General features: G+C 40.2%; 1 protein-coding gene across 19 annotated transcripts in view; it reads left to right on the forward strand.

Annotated features, from left to right (window-relative positions):
• Positions 1 to 15,271, forward strand: part of LRRFIP2 (LRR binding FLII interacting protein 2) — a 99,619-nt gene that overhangs the window by 31,710 nt on the left and 52,638 nt on the right. For 11 of the 19 annotated variants that reach the window (XM_029940431.1, XM_029940435.1, XM_029940439.1 and 8 more), the window contains exons 3-9: positions 2,449 to 2,535; positions 3,776 to 3,826; positions 8,514 to 8,570; positions 8,665 to 8,709; positions 11,231 to 11,299; positions 13,047 to 13,088; positions 14,509 to 14,574. In XM_029940431.1, coding sequence (XP_029796291.1) covers positions 2,449 to 2,535; positions 3,776 to 3,826; positions 8,514 to 8,570; positions 8,665 to 8,709; positions 11,231 to 11,299; positions 13,047 to 13,088; positions 14,509 to 14,574 — 417 coding nt within the window. The remainder of the gene's footprint in view (positions 1 to 2,448; positions 2,536 to 3,775; positions 3,827 to 8,513; positions 8,571 to 8,664; positions 8,710 to 11,230; positions 11,300 to 13,046; positions 13,089 to 14,508; positions 14,575 to 15,271) is intronic. The other 8 variants (XM_029940449.1, XM_029940448.1, XM_029940450.1 and 5 more) reach the window with 3 other exon arrangements.

Raw genomic sequence — 15,271 nt, forward strand, 5'->3', positions numbered from 1 at the left:
TCTGACTTCAGCTAAAAGTTCTCGAGTTTGAGCCCCACACTGGGCTCTGTGCTGACAGCTCAGAGCTTGAAGCCTGCCTCGGATTCCATTTCCCTCTCTCTGCTCGCTCTCTCTCTCAAAAATAAACAAACATTAAAATGCCCAATAGGCTTGTTGTAGCCTATGAACAAGCCTATTGGGCATTTTAATGTTTGTTTATGTGGGGCTCAAACTCGAGAACTTTTAGCTGAAGTCAGACACTCAATCGACTGAGCCACCCAGGTGCCACTTCTTTGTTCATAGGCTTGTTGTATAAAGCATAACTCAGCATTGATGTGTTTTTCTATAAAATACAACCTCTAGTGAGGAAGTGTTGTCTATCTAGTCAAAGGGAGAAAGAAGGCAGGAACAGCTTTTTTTATTTTTTGCATTTATTTATTTTTGAGAGACAGCGCTTGAACAGGGGAGGGACAGAGAGAGAGGGAGACACAGAATCCAAAGTAGGCTCCAGGCTCCGAGCTAGCTGTCAGCACAGAGCCTGACACGGGGCTCGAACCCATGAACCGGGAGATCATGACCTGAGCTGGTCAGACGCTTAACCGACTGAGCCACCCAGGCGCCCCAGGAATAGCTTTTTTAAAGATAAGGGCCAGTAAGAAAGTCATGGGAGAAGATGAATTGCTCTGGCCATGTTCTTGTTTAAAGCTTGAGGTTGGCAGATTGCAGTTTAAGGTTTTTGTTACGAAAAGGCGTTAATCAGAAAAAGTGCCAAAATTGGGGTAGTTGGCTAAGTGTTGACTATTCAGCCCTCTCCTCTTCCTGGAAGCCTGCTGGGCAAGATGCACTGTTCCTTTCCGCATGTTCCTTCCCGAACGATGGGTGTCTGTGTCCCTCAGCTTGATTGAAGACTTCCTTGAGGCAGAGATGTCACATCTTACCCTGTGTTTTCAGCACCAAGCGCAACTGCATCCTCACAGCAGACCCTTTCCAACATTGGCCTGGACTTAGTGTGAGACTGGGCACGGAAGGAGTCACCCCTCTAGTGAGTTATCCGGGGGCGAGCCGAATCAGAGTTAGGATGTGGCCAAGAAGACAGGAAGCCACCACGAGATAGAGATCGCTGAGAAGATTTCCATGTTTCATGTGGTCTGTCAAGTTGCTTCCTTGTCTCATTTCCTCAGTGCGTTGGTCCGTGGCCCGAAATTCTTCTGTTTATTTAGCAGACGTCAATTGAGACATGGAGGTTGTGGGGTGACAGAAGCGTGTAATTGTAATACAGTGTAGTAGAGCCACCGTCGAGGCGTGTGCATGGATAGGGACTGGGGAGAAGCCTCATAACGGGTATATTTTAGCTGAATAAGAGGAGGGAGGGTCCCTCTCGCCAGGTCGTGTGTGAAGAGAGGCTTAACAGGATAGCCTGGAGTCTGGGTCGGAACAGGGCGGCCCACTGCTGGTGCATGTGGAGCACGTCCTGGGAAGTACGGGGAGACCTGACTGAGAGGAACCTTCACTGTTTGTGCTCTTCTTAACCCCTGCCCTCCGCTCCCCTCCCCATCTTTGTGCTAATCTGTGGGATTTCATTTTAACCATAAGTAAGGGAGAGCCAGTGGAGGATTTTATACAGGTCAACGACATGATCAGAGCTGTGTTGACAATGCTGTAACCACGTAGAAGATGAATTATAGGGCAGATTTTGGAGGCATGTAGATGGATTTGAAGGCATTTGCAGTTGCAGTGTTCAGGCAAGAGATGAGTTCTTATGGTGTGATTTCCCTGATAGGAAGCTTCAAGAATAGGCAGGTCCACAGAGACGGAAGGTGGGGTCGGTGGTTACTAGGAGCTGGGACGAGGAGGATGGAGGGGTGCCTATAACGGGCATGGGCTTTCTTTTTGGGTTGAGGAGAGCCTCCTGGAATTAGACAGCACTGATCATTGTGCAACCTCGTGACTATACTACTAAAAACCACCCGATTGTAGAGTTGTAGGTGGTGAATTTGATGGTATGTGAATTACATACCAGTTTAAAGGCAGGAAGATATGAAGAGCTCCCCGAACGGTTAGAAACAGCATAAAGAAGGCTGAGTTGGGTTGAAGAGACACTCAGCGGTAGAGAGTGGGCAGTGCTTGGAGACTGGATATTGGCGGTGCCCGAAATGAACTGCTTCTGAGGCTTCTAATTTGTATGACTGAGTTGATAGGGAAAGAAATTCTGAAAAAAGCAAGTTTGTAGAGACATATAAAGTCATATAATGAGTTGTGTGAAATGTTTGCATCAAGGCGAGCAGTTAAATGCAAAGGCCCTGACTGCAGGAGAGACTGTGGGATAGAACAAAGACATGAGTGCCCGGGGCGGGGTCTTGTCCCCCACAGCCCCGTGGAATGGTCATGTTCCATCCGGCCCTTAAACTCAAAGCTGGTGGAGGTCATTGTTGTTTGTAAATAAAGCCGAATCTTTCTATTACTTTTCAGGCAGAGGCAAGGCTGGCAGCCAAGCGGGCCGCTCGGGCAGAAGCGAGAGACATACGCATGAGGGAACTGGAGCGACAGCAGAAAGAGGTAATTTCCTGCTAGTGTCACAAAAGTCAGTGCTTGGCTGGTTTCCTTTTCTTTCACCCTTCCCTGCCCCCTCCCCTGCGAGTTAATTATTTATTTGTTGGCTAGTTTCCTTCTGATGAAGTAAATCTGATTCCTGTTGATACACTAGGGATAGTATGATCTGATATGTGTATTTTAACAAGCCATTCTATGTCAGCAAATTAAATGCGGTATTTCCTTTAAATAATAACTGCAAACACGTGTATCGCTCTTGCTCTGTATGTTGTAATAAGTTGTTATGGTATGAAAAGTGCTTTGCTTTTATTAGCTAAAGTCAGCTTAGAGAAGACAAAGTTATTCACTATAGTCCTAATTGTCTTAGGGTTTTGGTTAATGATATTATGATATCTACTTAGTAAAACACTGTGAAGTCATTCAACCTTACAGTTGTTAAGCATATTTAATAATGGAGGAAAACATTCATGTGAGAAAATTAAAACCACAACAACAACAACAACAAAAAACAAACCCAACTGTGAGACTGACTGGTAGGACTTCCATCATGTGGTACAAAACCCAGTGTCCATATATAGAGTCAAAACCACTAGAAGAAAATGATTACTATCAATACTTTGGTTTGTCATTGGTGGAATTGATTGGTTTTGTTTTCTTCTTAATGCTTTCTCATAGTTCATAAATTTGAATATACCTTTTATCAGAAAGAAATGCAAAAAAAATCATAGAAATTGGGCTGCTTTAAAATGAAACAAATATTCTTGTTTTTAATCCTTCCCTTCTGAGATTGACCTGGCTCTGAAAATTCACATAGAAAATAGTTGGTGTAAAGGGGAAAACCTGCAGGTGTAGTCAGCACTGTTTTTCCGTATTGGTGGTAAATTTTCTGCTAATGGGTTAGAGAGAAGACTGCAGACTAGAGAGAGTCACAGACTCAGACACACAACCAAAACCAGTTGATGCATATATTGCTTTTAATTTCATATATAGTTTCAAATGTTGAATACAATTCTTGGCTTAAAATGAAAATGTTGCAGTGCGTTGTCTTTTATACTCCTAAAATTATAGCCATGTGTCTTTTCATTATTGAATGTAGTTAGTTCAGTGATTTTCTGTATGTTGAACATGTAGCTTATGTTGAGGAATGATCACTGCACCTCAGGGCAGATGGGCAGCACGGATTTAAGAATTCTCAGAGCATGCAGTATGTTGGGAACTTCAGTTTACGGAACTTTTGTATTCGTAGCCCTGTCATTATTCCTTTGACCGGAAGTGGGGACAGATTCACAAGTGGCTGGTAGGCCGGGATTGCCTGCCTGCACGTTGTGATTGGTTGCTGAAATAACACAGTCTTGAAGGAAAACATTGACTAATAGTTTGCCGAGTAGGAGTGTTTGGCGTGTTTGCACCGAAAGGTCAGAGAGCGTCTCTTCTGTTTGTAGGGGACCGAATGTACACTTGGAGTCCACCCGTTTTCTCTTGCAGTCTCTAGCCTCACACTAGTGTCATGAGCGCTCTTGACCGAGAAAGACCGAGTCAGTAGATGTGTTTTCTTCGTATTTGTTCTCGGCTGCCTCAAGTTTGTCCCTTCTTTCCCCCTCTTTTCCTTCCTCCTGTCCTCCCTATCTCCTTCCTCCTGTCCTCCCTATCTCCTTCCCTCTCCCCCTCTTTCTTTCTCTCTTTTTTAAAAAACACAAGGCAGAAATGTCCTCACTGAGAGGTGATGGCCCAAGTCATTCCTTAATTTTCTGTGAAAATTACTCTTATGTTTTCAGTTCCCTCAGCTCCTTTTCGAGTCTTCTACCACCACTCCCACATTTTTAGTTACAGAGCAAATTGTGAGCCAGTAAAATATTAGTACTTAGGAGTCATTCCTAAATTTGAACTTTTTTCAGTGTTGGTAATTTCCCCAACTGTCTCCCATTGCAGAGATTCTTAACCTGGTACATGAACAGGCTTGGAAGATTGAGCAGGAAGCCTTAAAATCTGTAGTTTTAAATACATGAGTATTTTTAAGTCAAATGTCCACAGGTGTTATGATCACCGAATGCTCCAGGGAGTCTTTGGTCCCTAAAGGGTTAGGAACCACTAATTACTGTTAAATAAGACACTTTTATGAGCAAATCCTTCCATAGCAGTATTTTGAAGTTTAACCGGAATTAAAATATTTATGATTATGTTGATCTATAGATTTGAAACTCACATTTCTCCTGATATTTTAGAAAGGAGAGAAAGATGATGTTTGGTTACTTAAAATTAAATGACTCCTCATGTATATGTTTGTTACTTTGGAATGGAATCTGCCCTTGTTACTAAAGCTAGCCTAATTGGTTTTATTTAAAATGTCTTCTGCATGAAACTGGGTTTTCTAACTGATAATGCATTAGGAACATTTTGTGTGAATTAAGGACATCATTTTTGCTTACAAATTTTCCATGAAAATATTAGTTTATTTGTTAAAAATTACATACTATAGTTCTAAAATTAAATTGCCCGAGATTTTATCATCTTAGGGCAGCCCAACCCATGAAAGAGAAAAGCCTATATTAAAAGTCTAACACTTGATTCTTCTATTCAGAGGCCGTGAAGCGAACCCTGTCTCTCTCTCCCTGTGAGATGTGTGCGGCCCCGGCAGCGAGTGCACTAGATCGCCGCAGAAGTGGGGGTTTTGGGGGTAGGGGTGAGAGTGCAGGTGGGGACGAGCTCAGTCCGGACGACGGCTGTGACTCGCAGAGAGCGTGGGCTTCAGCCTCACAGGGGACTCATGATCACATAACCCCTTCTGACACTTGCTTTTACTCTTTTCAAACTAGTTTTTCTTTCACTTCTCATCTCAGCTCTGTCTCTCTGGTGCTTCTGTTTGTGTGCCTACAGTAGGAGTTGGTGTGCGATAGTCACACTGTAAAATATGAACAGTAATCAATGTGTAATACTCAAAACAGATACTACAAAAGGTACGATTGTCTGTTATCAGAAGGAAAAGTCCTCCCGAGGTAAAAATTTCTCCTAATTTTAACACTTCTTGTGTGGGGGGTGGAGTGTTGGGATGTGAACAGGGTCAGTGAGGGCTCAGGGCTCAGGAAGGAGGCGCACTCTGAGTACACCTCCGGATGCCAGTGCTGTGCTAGTGCTCTGCACATGCTCACCATTTTACAGCGTCTCCATTCCCCGGGTTAGGTGAGGGAGGATTGGTGAAATCAGCCACTCGCTCAGTCACTGGCAGCGCCGGAGTTCAAAGGTCGGGGAGAGCGCCATGTCTGCCAGTGGGTTGGGAGGTAAAAGGACCAAGCTGAAAGGGCCTCGGCCTTCGTAGGCCTCCAGATAGTCCTCGCCTGGCCAGCGTTTCCCTTTGTAAACTGGGCATCTCCCCAGAACTGTGTTGGTGACCTGGAAGAGAACATGCCGTTTCTGAGGTTTCCTAATTTGAAACTGAGGGAGTGGCTGTAGCCTTGACTTCTGTATTACGTGTTGACAGAGAACATGGCCGGGTCTCTTCACAGGTCTGTGGTCTTCTTCCTTACAATAAAATCACTTCACCCCCACATCGGTGAACTTTTAAAAACAGGCTACTTTTCATTTCTCCTAATTTAACTTAAATGTATTAAACCAGTTTTCCAGGAAGTTTTGAACAAATACATATCCATCTTTCCAGGCCTTGCCTCATTTTTGCTACCATGGACCCTTTGTACAATAAAGGACTTCCAGGACCATGAAAATAGATGGTCTCCCAGACTGGAGGAGAAGCATAGTCAGCCCTGTAGTTGGCACATAGACACACAGGGTGCTTGAATGTTTTCTGTTGGCCCCTTGTGCTGTTAATTCAGGAAGAGCCAACTGACAGTTTAAAATTCTATTCTAGAAATACCTGGGAAGTGAAGGTGGTTCTTCTTCCAGAGAAGAAATCTCTCAGGAAAAGGCAGACTACCTGGCCATTTTCTGTATGCTCCTGTTATGTCATCAGTGTGGATTTAGCCAGGATGCAATGGTCTCTTCATGGTTCAGTGGTCTAGTGAGTCAGAAGATCTGAATGCCAGCCCCAGCTTTCTGTCTGTGGATTCCTACTTGATCTTTTTGAGCTGCAATTTTCTTTACTTTAAAACGAACAGATCAGACTATATCATGTCTCAGGACCTTTCTGGCACTTAAAAATAATTCTAGGGTTGATGCTAAGGTCTTTTATAAAGGTTTCCTTCTCTTTCTCTCATATTTGCCACTGTGCAGAAGTACTCAAGATCAGGGGCCATAATTTACAACAACGTTACAGAATGCCTGCCTTTTTATGTAAGAGTAGTGCTACATGGCAGCCTCTTAATAAAATATGTGCTTTGTGTCTTTTTGGTGTAATAAAATTTGCCCTGAGTTTGCCTTACTGTTTTACAGTAACCACTAGCCATGTGTGGTTGCACTTATTAAAATCTCATACCTCAGTTGCACTTGCAGCATTTCAGGTGGTGAGTAGCCACATGCAGCCACTGGCTACTGTATTAGACAATATAATTTATATAATTATGAATCAATTATAAAAAAAGAAAATAAAGGGTAAAGCGAAGGTTGAACATTAAACTATGTATGTTGCCCTAGTAGCCCACCTAAGACTGGAAAGGGGCATGTAGAATTAACCTGCCTATGGAGTTCAAGGTTCTTTAAAGCTAACTGGTCTAGAACTGGTTACCACTTAATAAACTTCTGGGTTCATGCACATGCCCCACAAAACTTTTGGGTGTATAACCTGATAGTCAAGGGGAGGGAAGAGATTTGCCTGGCTTCTTGCAGATTACATGTGTCTGTTATAGAGGAAGAATGCAAATCAGTGGAATCAGTGGTGAACTCCTAAAGTTCAGAGCTCCCTATTGGATATTAAATCACTGAATCATACTGGTGCTTACAGACTTCTGAACAGATTTGATCACATGCATTAACGTCCAAGGCAGATGACAAACAACCAGGAGTATTTTTTAAAGGATGCTGAAAGATCCTGACCAAAATACAGCATTGTGGTGTGTCTGTTGACTTACTGTTTCTATATTTGAAGTGAATGGTCAGACATAGCAACATCTGTTTGTTCTGTGTAATGATCATGTTGTAGACCATGTGGTATTGAAGTGCTGATTCATTTTGGAAAAGACAGTATTGATTAGCTATGAACCCAGTTGGATTCTTAGTCAATGTAAATTACTTTAACATTTTAGACATTGAAATTCTGAAAGATCAGAAGTCTCTTACTGTTTCAGTTGATAAGATTATAGGGGACTAGTCATTTGATTTCACAGACTCAGGGCTTAATGTTCTAATGCTAATAGCTGACAGTGGAAAAGTTTAGAACTGCATCTGATTTAATCAGCTGTTAGGCTGTGGTCATGGTTGTTGTTTTGCTTTACTTTGCTTTGTTTTTACCATCTTGAGATAACTTTACCAACTCTAAAATATTTATTTAGTTTCTTTTAATTAAAAGTAGTTTTTCATATTAACAACACACATTTAGTTATTCTTTTCCAGGTAGAGTGGTACAAGAAAACAAGAAGCAGTTCTTTTCTGTGGGCACAAAATTATGACCCAGATTTTTTTAGGCCCTTAAACTATCTCTGTATTCAACATTTCTTCCTGCCTTGCATAAATGAACGTTCAAAATCAGAAAAAAAAATAGATAAAAGCCTACTGTAATGCTGAATTTAATTTATTAAGTACACTTGCTTATTTTTATCTTGGTATACTGCACTCTCATGGTCATATATGGATTACATTCTACAAGTGGTCAGACATACATACACTTACTAAAATAAAAACATTTCCGAGATTATTTCTGCTTTCTTTTCGCCTGAAGCATGTGCCTGCCCCAGACCCAGCTGTTGAAGCTGAGCTGTTCACACCTGCCTGCTCTAGGAAAGATGCTGCCGTGGCCTTAACCAACTGCCCTTTGCTCAGTGGCTGTGATGGACAAGCCTCTGCTCAGTGATTAACTCTCCATGTCCTCTCTCCTTTCTCAGGAAGATTCAGAAAGGGCCCGGTATTCCCACCGGTCCAGCCTTCGGCGGCCTTCTCTGGTTTGTAATAACTGATCAGCTTGCCCCTGATACTTTTCCTCATTAACTGAATGCGGTCACCCACAGACTTATGCTCTGTTTCTGTTCTTATCAGGGAGTTGAGGATGCACTGTCCATTCGAAGTCTTGGCAGCCACAGGGTTGGTATTTTAAGTTGTTTGCGTGTATGAATGAGCCCCCTGCAGTGTTGTCGCCCAGACAGCCTGATGCTGCCCGCATAGCCCTCTGCCTTTAAAAAACTAAAAAAGAAAATATTGGCCAACTCCTGTCATTGGCAGGGGATACTTTTTTTAAATCATTGCTATAATCAGTATGAATCAATTCTAAAATCATGATTTTAATCTCTTAACATAGGTATTTACTTTTTTCTATTAAAGGACCTTTGATTTTGGTCCTTTGGAAAATTATCACAAACGAGTAAGATTGATTTTTATGTAATGATATCAGTGTGGTTCAACTTTCAAATTTTCCTACTTTCATATTTTAAAAAAACAGTTTATTACATGGGTAATTGCTTTGGGGCTTGGTTGAATAATTACAGGTTTATCATACAAAATTTGAGCTGATTTGAAAAATTCCCTGCTTACCATATTTATAATAATTACCTTACTTCAGCATTTTGATTAACATTTTGTAGTATGCTTCAGCTTCCTAGCATACATGGCTGTAAATCAAGATAAATGAGAGTTTGTTCATTAAAGGCTTGTATATTCTGTCAAGACACTGATCTCTTTTTAAAGAATTGTGCTTTAAACCTTAAAGCAATGCTGCTAATTTGTGCATCGGTAATATTGTATATATGCTTATATCTAGATTTTTCATCAGTAAAATGATCTTTCATGTTGAGATCTATACCGGTTAGCTTTCCCTGAGTCTCATTTTTTCCCTATCTTGTGTAATTTATAAACGTACTCTGTAATAACCCAAATATGTTCTGGTATACTAGATGCTGATGTGTTTGTAATTCTTAAGTAGTTCTTGTATTTCTTACTGGTGAATGTAATCTACTGTCTTTTTACAGTAAGTTAGTAGACTTGTTTTTGAATCATAAATATTTTTGTTAATTGCAAAAGTTTAAATTTATAAGAATATTAACAGACTTTCACAGTAATCTAATCAGTAGCTTAGCAATGATTTTGCAGGGGAACTATTTTTTAAAGATAGGAAATTTATCCTGCTTCTTTCTGGAGATATATATTTTTTCTCTTTAGACATTTTGGAAAGACTCTTACAGGGAGTTAGTCGACAAAAGCTTGAAAGTTGAGTGTAGGGTGCTTTGAAAGTAATCTCTCCCCACTTTTTAAAAATGTATGGCTTTTTTCTTTGCTTTCCATTAGAATGTTCATAGTGTGACATTTCATCATCAGTTATCATCAAGCTGGTTATTTAAATTTCTCTGTGGTCTCAGGGAAACTTAACTATATATTAGTTATATTTGTTTAACTGCACAGTAAAACCATCTAAGTTTGACCTAATTTAGGAGCCTCTAAACAGATCTGCAAATAAGCACAAGAGAAATTAAATGTGCAATTAAACTAATAAAGAATTGACTACCCTGAGTTTCTATAAACTAATGATAAGGATTTTCTTATTATGGAAATTATATCATTAAATAAATTTAAGATAAAAGTAGAACTTCATAGTATTTTATTTCGCTGTGGTAACTGAGAATTTGCTATTATGGTATAATTTGGGAATTTTGGTATTTCTTTATCAGTTACTAAAAATTTTTTAAATGTTTATTTTTGAGAGGGGGGAGAGACAGTGTGAGTGGGGGAGGGGCAGAGAGAGAGAGGGAGATCCAGAATCCGCAGGAGGCTCCAGGCTTCGAGCTATCAGCATAGAGCCTGATGTGGGGCTCAAACTCACAGACCACAAGATATGACCTGAACCGATGTCAGATGCCCAACCCACTGAGCCACCCAGACACGGCTGTCAGTTATTTTTTATTATTTATTTATTTATTTTTAAATTTTAAATTTTAAATTTTTTAAAATAATTTATTGTCAAATTGGTTTCCAGACTGTCAGTTATTTTTTTAAAACTTAGGAGCTGTATGTTAAAAGGTCTAACACTTTTGGACTTGTATCGATGTTATGAGCATTAGCAGTACCTGGACTTGAGGGCAGATATATTTAAGGTTTTATGCCACATTCTTAGGACTTTGATCTTTGTCCAGTTAAATTTCAGTGCTTTTCTTGACATATGGACTGCCAGAAGGTATTTGGGCTGGACATGGTGTCTGTGCTATAAGGCATTCTGTATAAAAATAAAAAGAGCAAAGATAGTTTAGGACTGAGAATGGTTGGTTTGGGGGAAAGAGGATGAAATTGGAGTCCTGAGCTTAGAATTTAAATCTGTTTCTGTAAAAAACAATCTGCCTTTAAAAAGCATCTTACAAATGCTTGGTCACTGCTTTTTATACTGAAATGCAAGAAGACTATAAAGTAGACTTCCAAAATTAGAAAGTTGAGGTGCTCTTGAACTAGAGCAGTAGGGATACATGGCAGGCAATTTCTTGTTGGTGCAGATTTTTACTGTTACATACATTAGTTCCTATTTAATTACCAATAGTCTTAGTATAATTTTAATGAATTTACTTTTAATATGCTTGCAATTTGTGTTTTTCATTTACTACTGCACTGTTTAATCCCATGGAAGAGCCCATCGAAGGACATAACTGGGACACACGGGAGCAGAGCCAGTACACCCAGAAGGAAAGACATAATGGTGTGTGGTTCAGAAAACTGCGGTGTTGATATGATGCATTCACTGCTGACTCTCTGGGTTCTGTGGGCTTGGGTACAGGTAGATGCTAATGGAAGTTGACACTTGCTGAACTTTGTTTCCACAACTTGTTTGCTCTATTTCTTTTGATTTTATTTCAAATGATGACTTTCAGGTAACTTTCTGTGAGAGTTAATAAACATTTTTTTAATAGACCATAGTAGCGTTTTGGAAACATTTTAACTAGAGTCCTTAATATCTTCAGTTCTCCCTTCTTTGATGAATCATTTGTTTTTTTAAACAACATAAATACCAATTGGCATGTCCTGGGGGGATTCTTTTCATTTTCCCAGTTCTAGTAGCAGTTGGAGCATTCAAGTTACAGATTTCTTACCAGATAGATTCAACAATTAAAAAAAAAAAACAGCTGAACTCTGCATTACATTTTGAGAAGGGAAAATTGAAATAGGTCAATTTTGATGCCACTCATTAAATTCTGTGCCTTTGTAAAATGCTGTTGGTGCTCCAGAGAGGATCAGAAGACGTAAGACAGGACTGTTTTCTTCAGTGAACTACTCTGGTTGGGAGGGTGGAATAGTTTATAAGCAAGAATGTGTGGCTTGAGTAATAACATAGTTGGGTGATGGTATTTTCTTTTAAACAAAACAGATATTTTTTTGACTGAGAAAAGACCTAAGTGAAATTTCTACAGAGAAGGAACTTTACTTTTAGGGAAATGTCACTCACCATGCAGCGACATTTTATCATTGCACATAATTTACCAAATGCACACCTTTTAGAAAATTTAGGTAAACAGATATTTTTTTGCTCATATAATACTACTCTTTATTTCTTGCCACTTCTGGGTAAGAGTGCTTAAAAGGCATAAGCTAGAAGGCTTAAAACACAAAATCAGAAAACCAGAAATCTAAGTAGTTACTATTTAATTCAGCATCTTGGATTTGAAATGTAGTGTTATGCCTGTTATCTTATTTTCTTAGTGACTGTACATGAAATGTGGTTTTCTGGCCTTATCATAAGTTTTATGTATTGTTCCTTTATTTGTATTTATAATGCCACCCCTGTATGTATACTGTGCATTCCACACTTTGCTGAGATTGTTTCCAGTTTTGTCCAGTGTTTTTAGTTTTTAGTTTTTAGTTCAGTTGAGAAAGGAAGTTTTTCAGCCGTGTGTTCACAGGCAGGTCCAAGGGAACCTCCTATAGTCTACATTTTGATGCTGCATTTGTTTTTTGTAAGCTTGATGACATTATATGCTCTCACTTCATTGCCTGTTCATGCCTTGTTTTGCCACATTTCAAATGATGGGAAATGATGGTAACAGTCACAATAATAAAAAAACATCTTTTTAACTTCAGAATGCTTAATACCTGCATTTAGAGGCTTTCTTAGGATGTTTTGTGCTCCAGTGTGCTGACTGAATCATCTCACCATTACTGATTATGAATTGTGTATCTGAAAGAGAATATGCAGTTTTACATGTACATACAGTTTAGCAATAACTTCACTAGGAAAGTGTGAGTGGGGGGAAGAATATTTTTTTAATTCAAATGTAACAACCTTTGTGTATAATTTTGGGCTTTTAAGGTGTGCTGGATTTTTTTAAAGTAAGTTTTTATTTAAATTCTAGTTAGTTTGGATTTTTAATCTTTGCAAATGTTGATTTTTTTCCTCTTTATATTTCTGATTTTGGAAATACAACCAACTTGCACCTTTCTCCGAAATCCAGTATGATGCTCTCAAGGATAGATCATCAAGACTTTCGTCATCAGTATGTAGTGCATGACTTTGTATTAAATGTAGAGTTTTACTTTATAAATGCCTGATGATGCTAATCATAGATTGTGACTAACTTCCACAGGTTTGTTTTTATGTTGCGGGGAAAGCATATGGCCAGTAATGCAGTCGTGGCATAATTTGACATTTGGAGATTTTTTTCTTTTAGAATTTCAAGGTCAGATAACAATGATTTGCTTCTTGTTCAGGACTAATATTGGTAGTAACTTCCTTTCTTAAGGTGATGAGCCACGCAGCTGAGGCAAGTGCGTTGCCCGGAAGGCATGTTTCTGGCAGTGTTTGATGCTCCCTGAATGGTAGACCCTGCTGTGGTTCATGTTGTGTGTCCCAAGCCAGCAGGTGTGAAGTTACCAAACGGGAAACAGCCAGCAGTGAGAGAGGATGCCTGAAACGTCAGTGATGTTTGCTTATATTTGCTTGATTTGGTCAGTTTTTTATGTATGTCATTTTAGCCAAGGAAGGTCAGTGACAGCATGTTTTCCTTAGGTTATGTCAGTAGATTGCCTGAGTTTCTAGATGGTATAGTCATCTCTTAAAATGTTCAGGGTAACATATACATGGAAGGTGATGCATATTCAAAAAGAAGAGTTAGTGGACAGACTGGGGACTGAGCTGTGCATGTGTCACATGATGTGCCTGGCGCAGACTAGTGGTGGCTAGGATGCCTCCGACTGCACCTCCTCGTTCAGGTGCCCAGTCTCCCTGTGGACCTGTGTACCAGCATTTCTGTCCTTTATTCCCTGTGTACACTTGGCTCTGCACTCAAGGGAGAAGTTCTGTATTGAGACAGTGCTGTCTTCATAGGACCTGCGTGGAAGGCCATCATCTGAGAATGCTGTCGCTACAAGGGACAGTCTGTACTGTGTTGGCTATTGTCCTCCTGAGCAGCACACGCTGTGGGACCACTAACTTGGGTCAAGAGTACATTCCTGGGTGAAGCAATGTCATGTCCTTTCTCTCTCAGTCTTGTTTTGGTTGGTCCCAAAAGATTGCCGTTTGCCCTTTAGCTGAGGTCAACCTAGAAAGAGGTGGACCCTTTTGTCACCCATATCTTTATAAAGAAGATAGAAAGACTCAAATACGGGGTGGGGACTTCCCCACAAATCCTCTCTGCCTGGCTCTGAGTCATAATTGCATCTTTTTTAGCTGGTTACACAGGGAGCTGGATGGCACGGTGAGGGGGCGGCGCGTAGCGAGGCGGGTGCAGAGGTGCCGGTGATCTGAGTGAGGCAAGGGCAGTGACTCGTTTACTAACAGCTGGGAAGTAGATTGCATGGGAACTATTGTGTAGCTCATATGCAGCTTTCTGTGTATAATTTTAAAACATTTTGTGAAGTTATTTTTTAAACTTCACTGTATGATCGTTAAAGTTAACTTCACATGTGCATTTCCAGAATCATTCTCACAGTCACTCTTACGGAGCGAAGAAGAGGTCTGCTGGTTCTCATAAAGACCCACTGGTTAGTTGTGTTCTTTCATGTTCCTCTGTCTTGTGCTGCTGTGAAAGTCACTGAATTCTTTTAGGAAATTTAAAAATTATGATTGCAACTTTGGTGTGCCTTAGGCATTATTAAAGTTTGATAACCTACTCAAACATGATTATTCAGAATCTTATTTGAAAGTAATCTTGTTTTCACTTGCAGGATTTAATATCAGGTTAATACAAGAAGTTCCTTAACCACCTATTTTCATTTATGAACTGTCTTTTGGCATATACTTGAAGAATACGTTTAGTGAGATTTTAATCCTTATTTTAGAAATTTGAATTGATTCGGTCGTGGTATTACAGGCAATATCAAACTCACAAATAGGTTTCATTCTGAGAGTTTGTAGGTTACATTTTAGGAACATGGAATGAGTTTTCTGGTAGAAACAGTGAAGGATGTGTTAGCCGAGTTCCCATGTGGTCTTGCAGAAACTCTTGAGCCTGTAATGCCATGAAGCTGCAGAACTCCTAGTGCTCCATTCCAGCCCTCGCAGCCACTTCGCTAAACAAAACATGTCCAGAATGCCCGTAGGGGTGTTAGGAACACCTCTTCCTGTTAGGCTGCCGCAGTACTGGCAAGAAAATTCGTTCCAAGCTCCCTGCTAACTGGTTCCTGTGGATTGGGGTGAGAGAGGTGGGGTGAGGGAGGTAGGGGTGAGAGAGGTGGGGTA

Source organism: Suricata suricatta, chromosome 5, assembly GCF_006229205.1.
Source record: "Suricata suricatta isolate VVHF042 chromosome 5, meerkat_22Aug2017_6uvM2_HiC, whole genome shotgun sequence".
Taxonomy (NCBI): Eukaryota; Metazoa; Chordata; class Mammalia; order Carnivora; family Herpestidae; genus Suricata; species Suricata suricatta.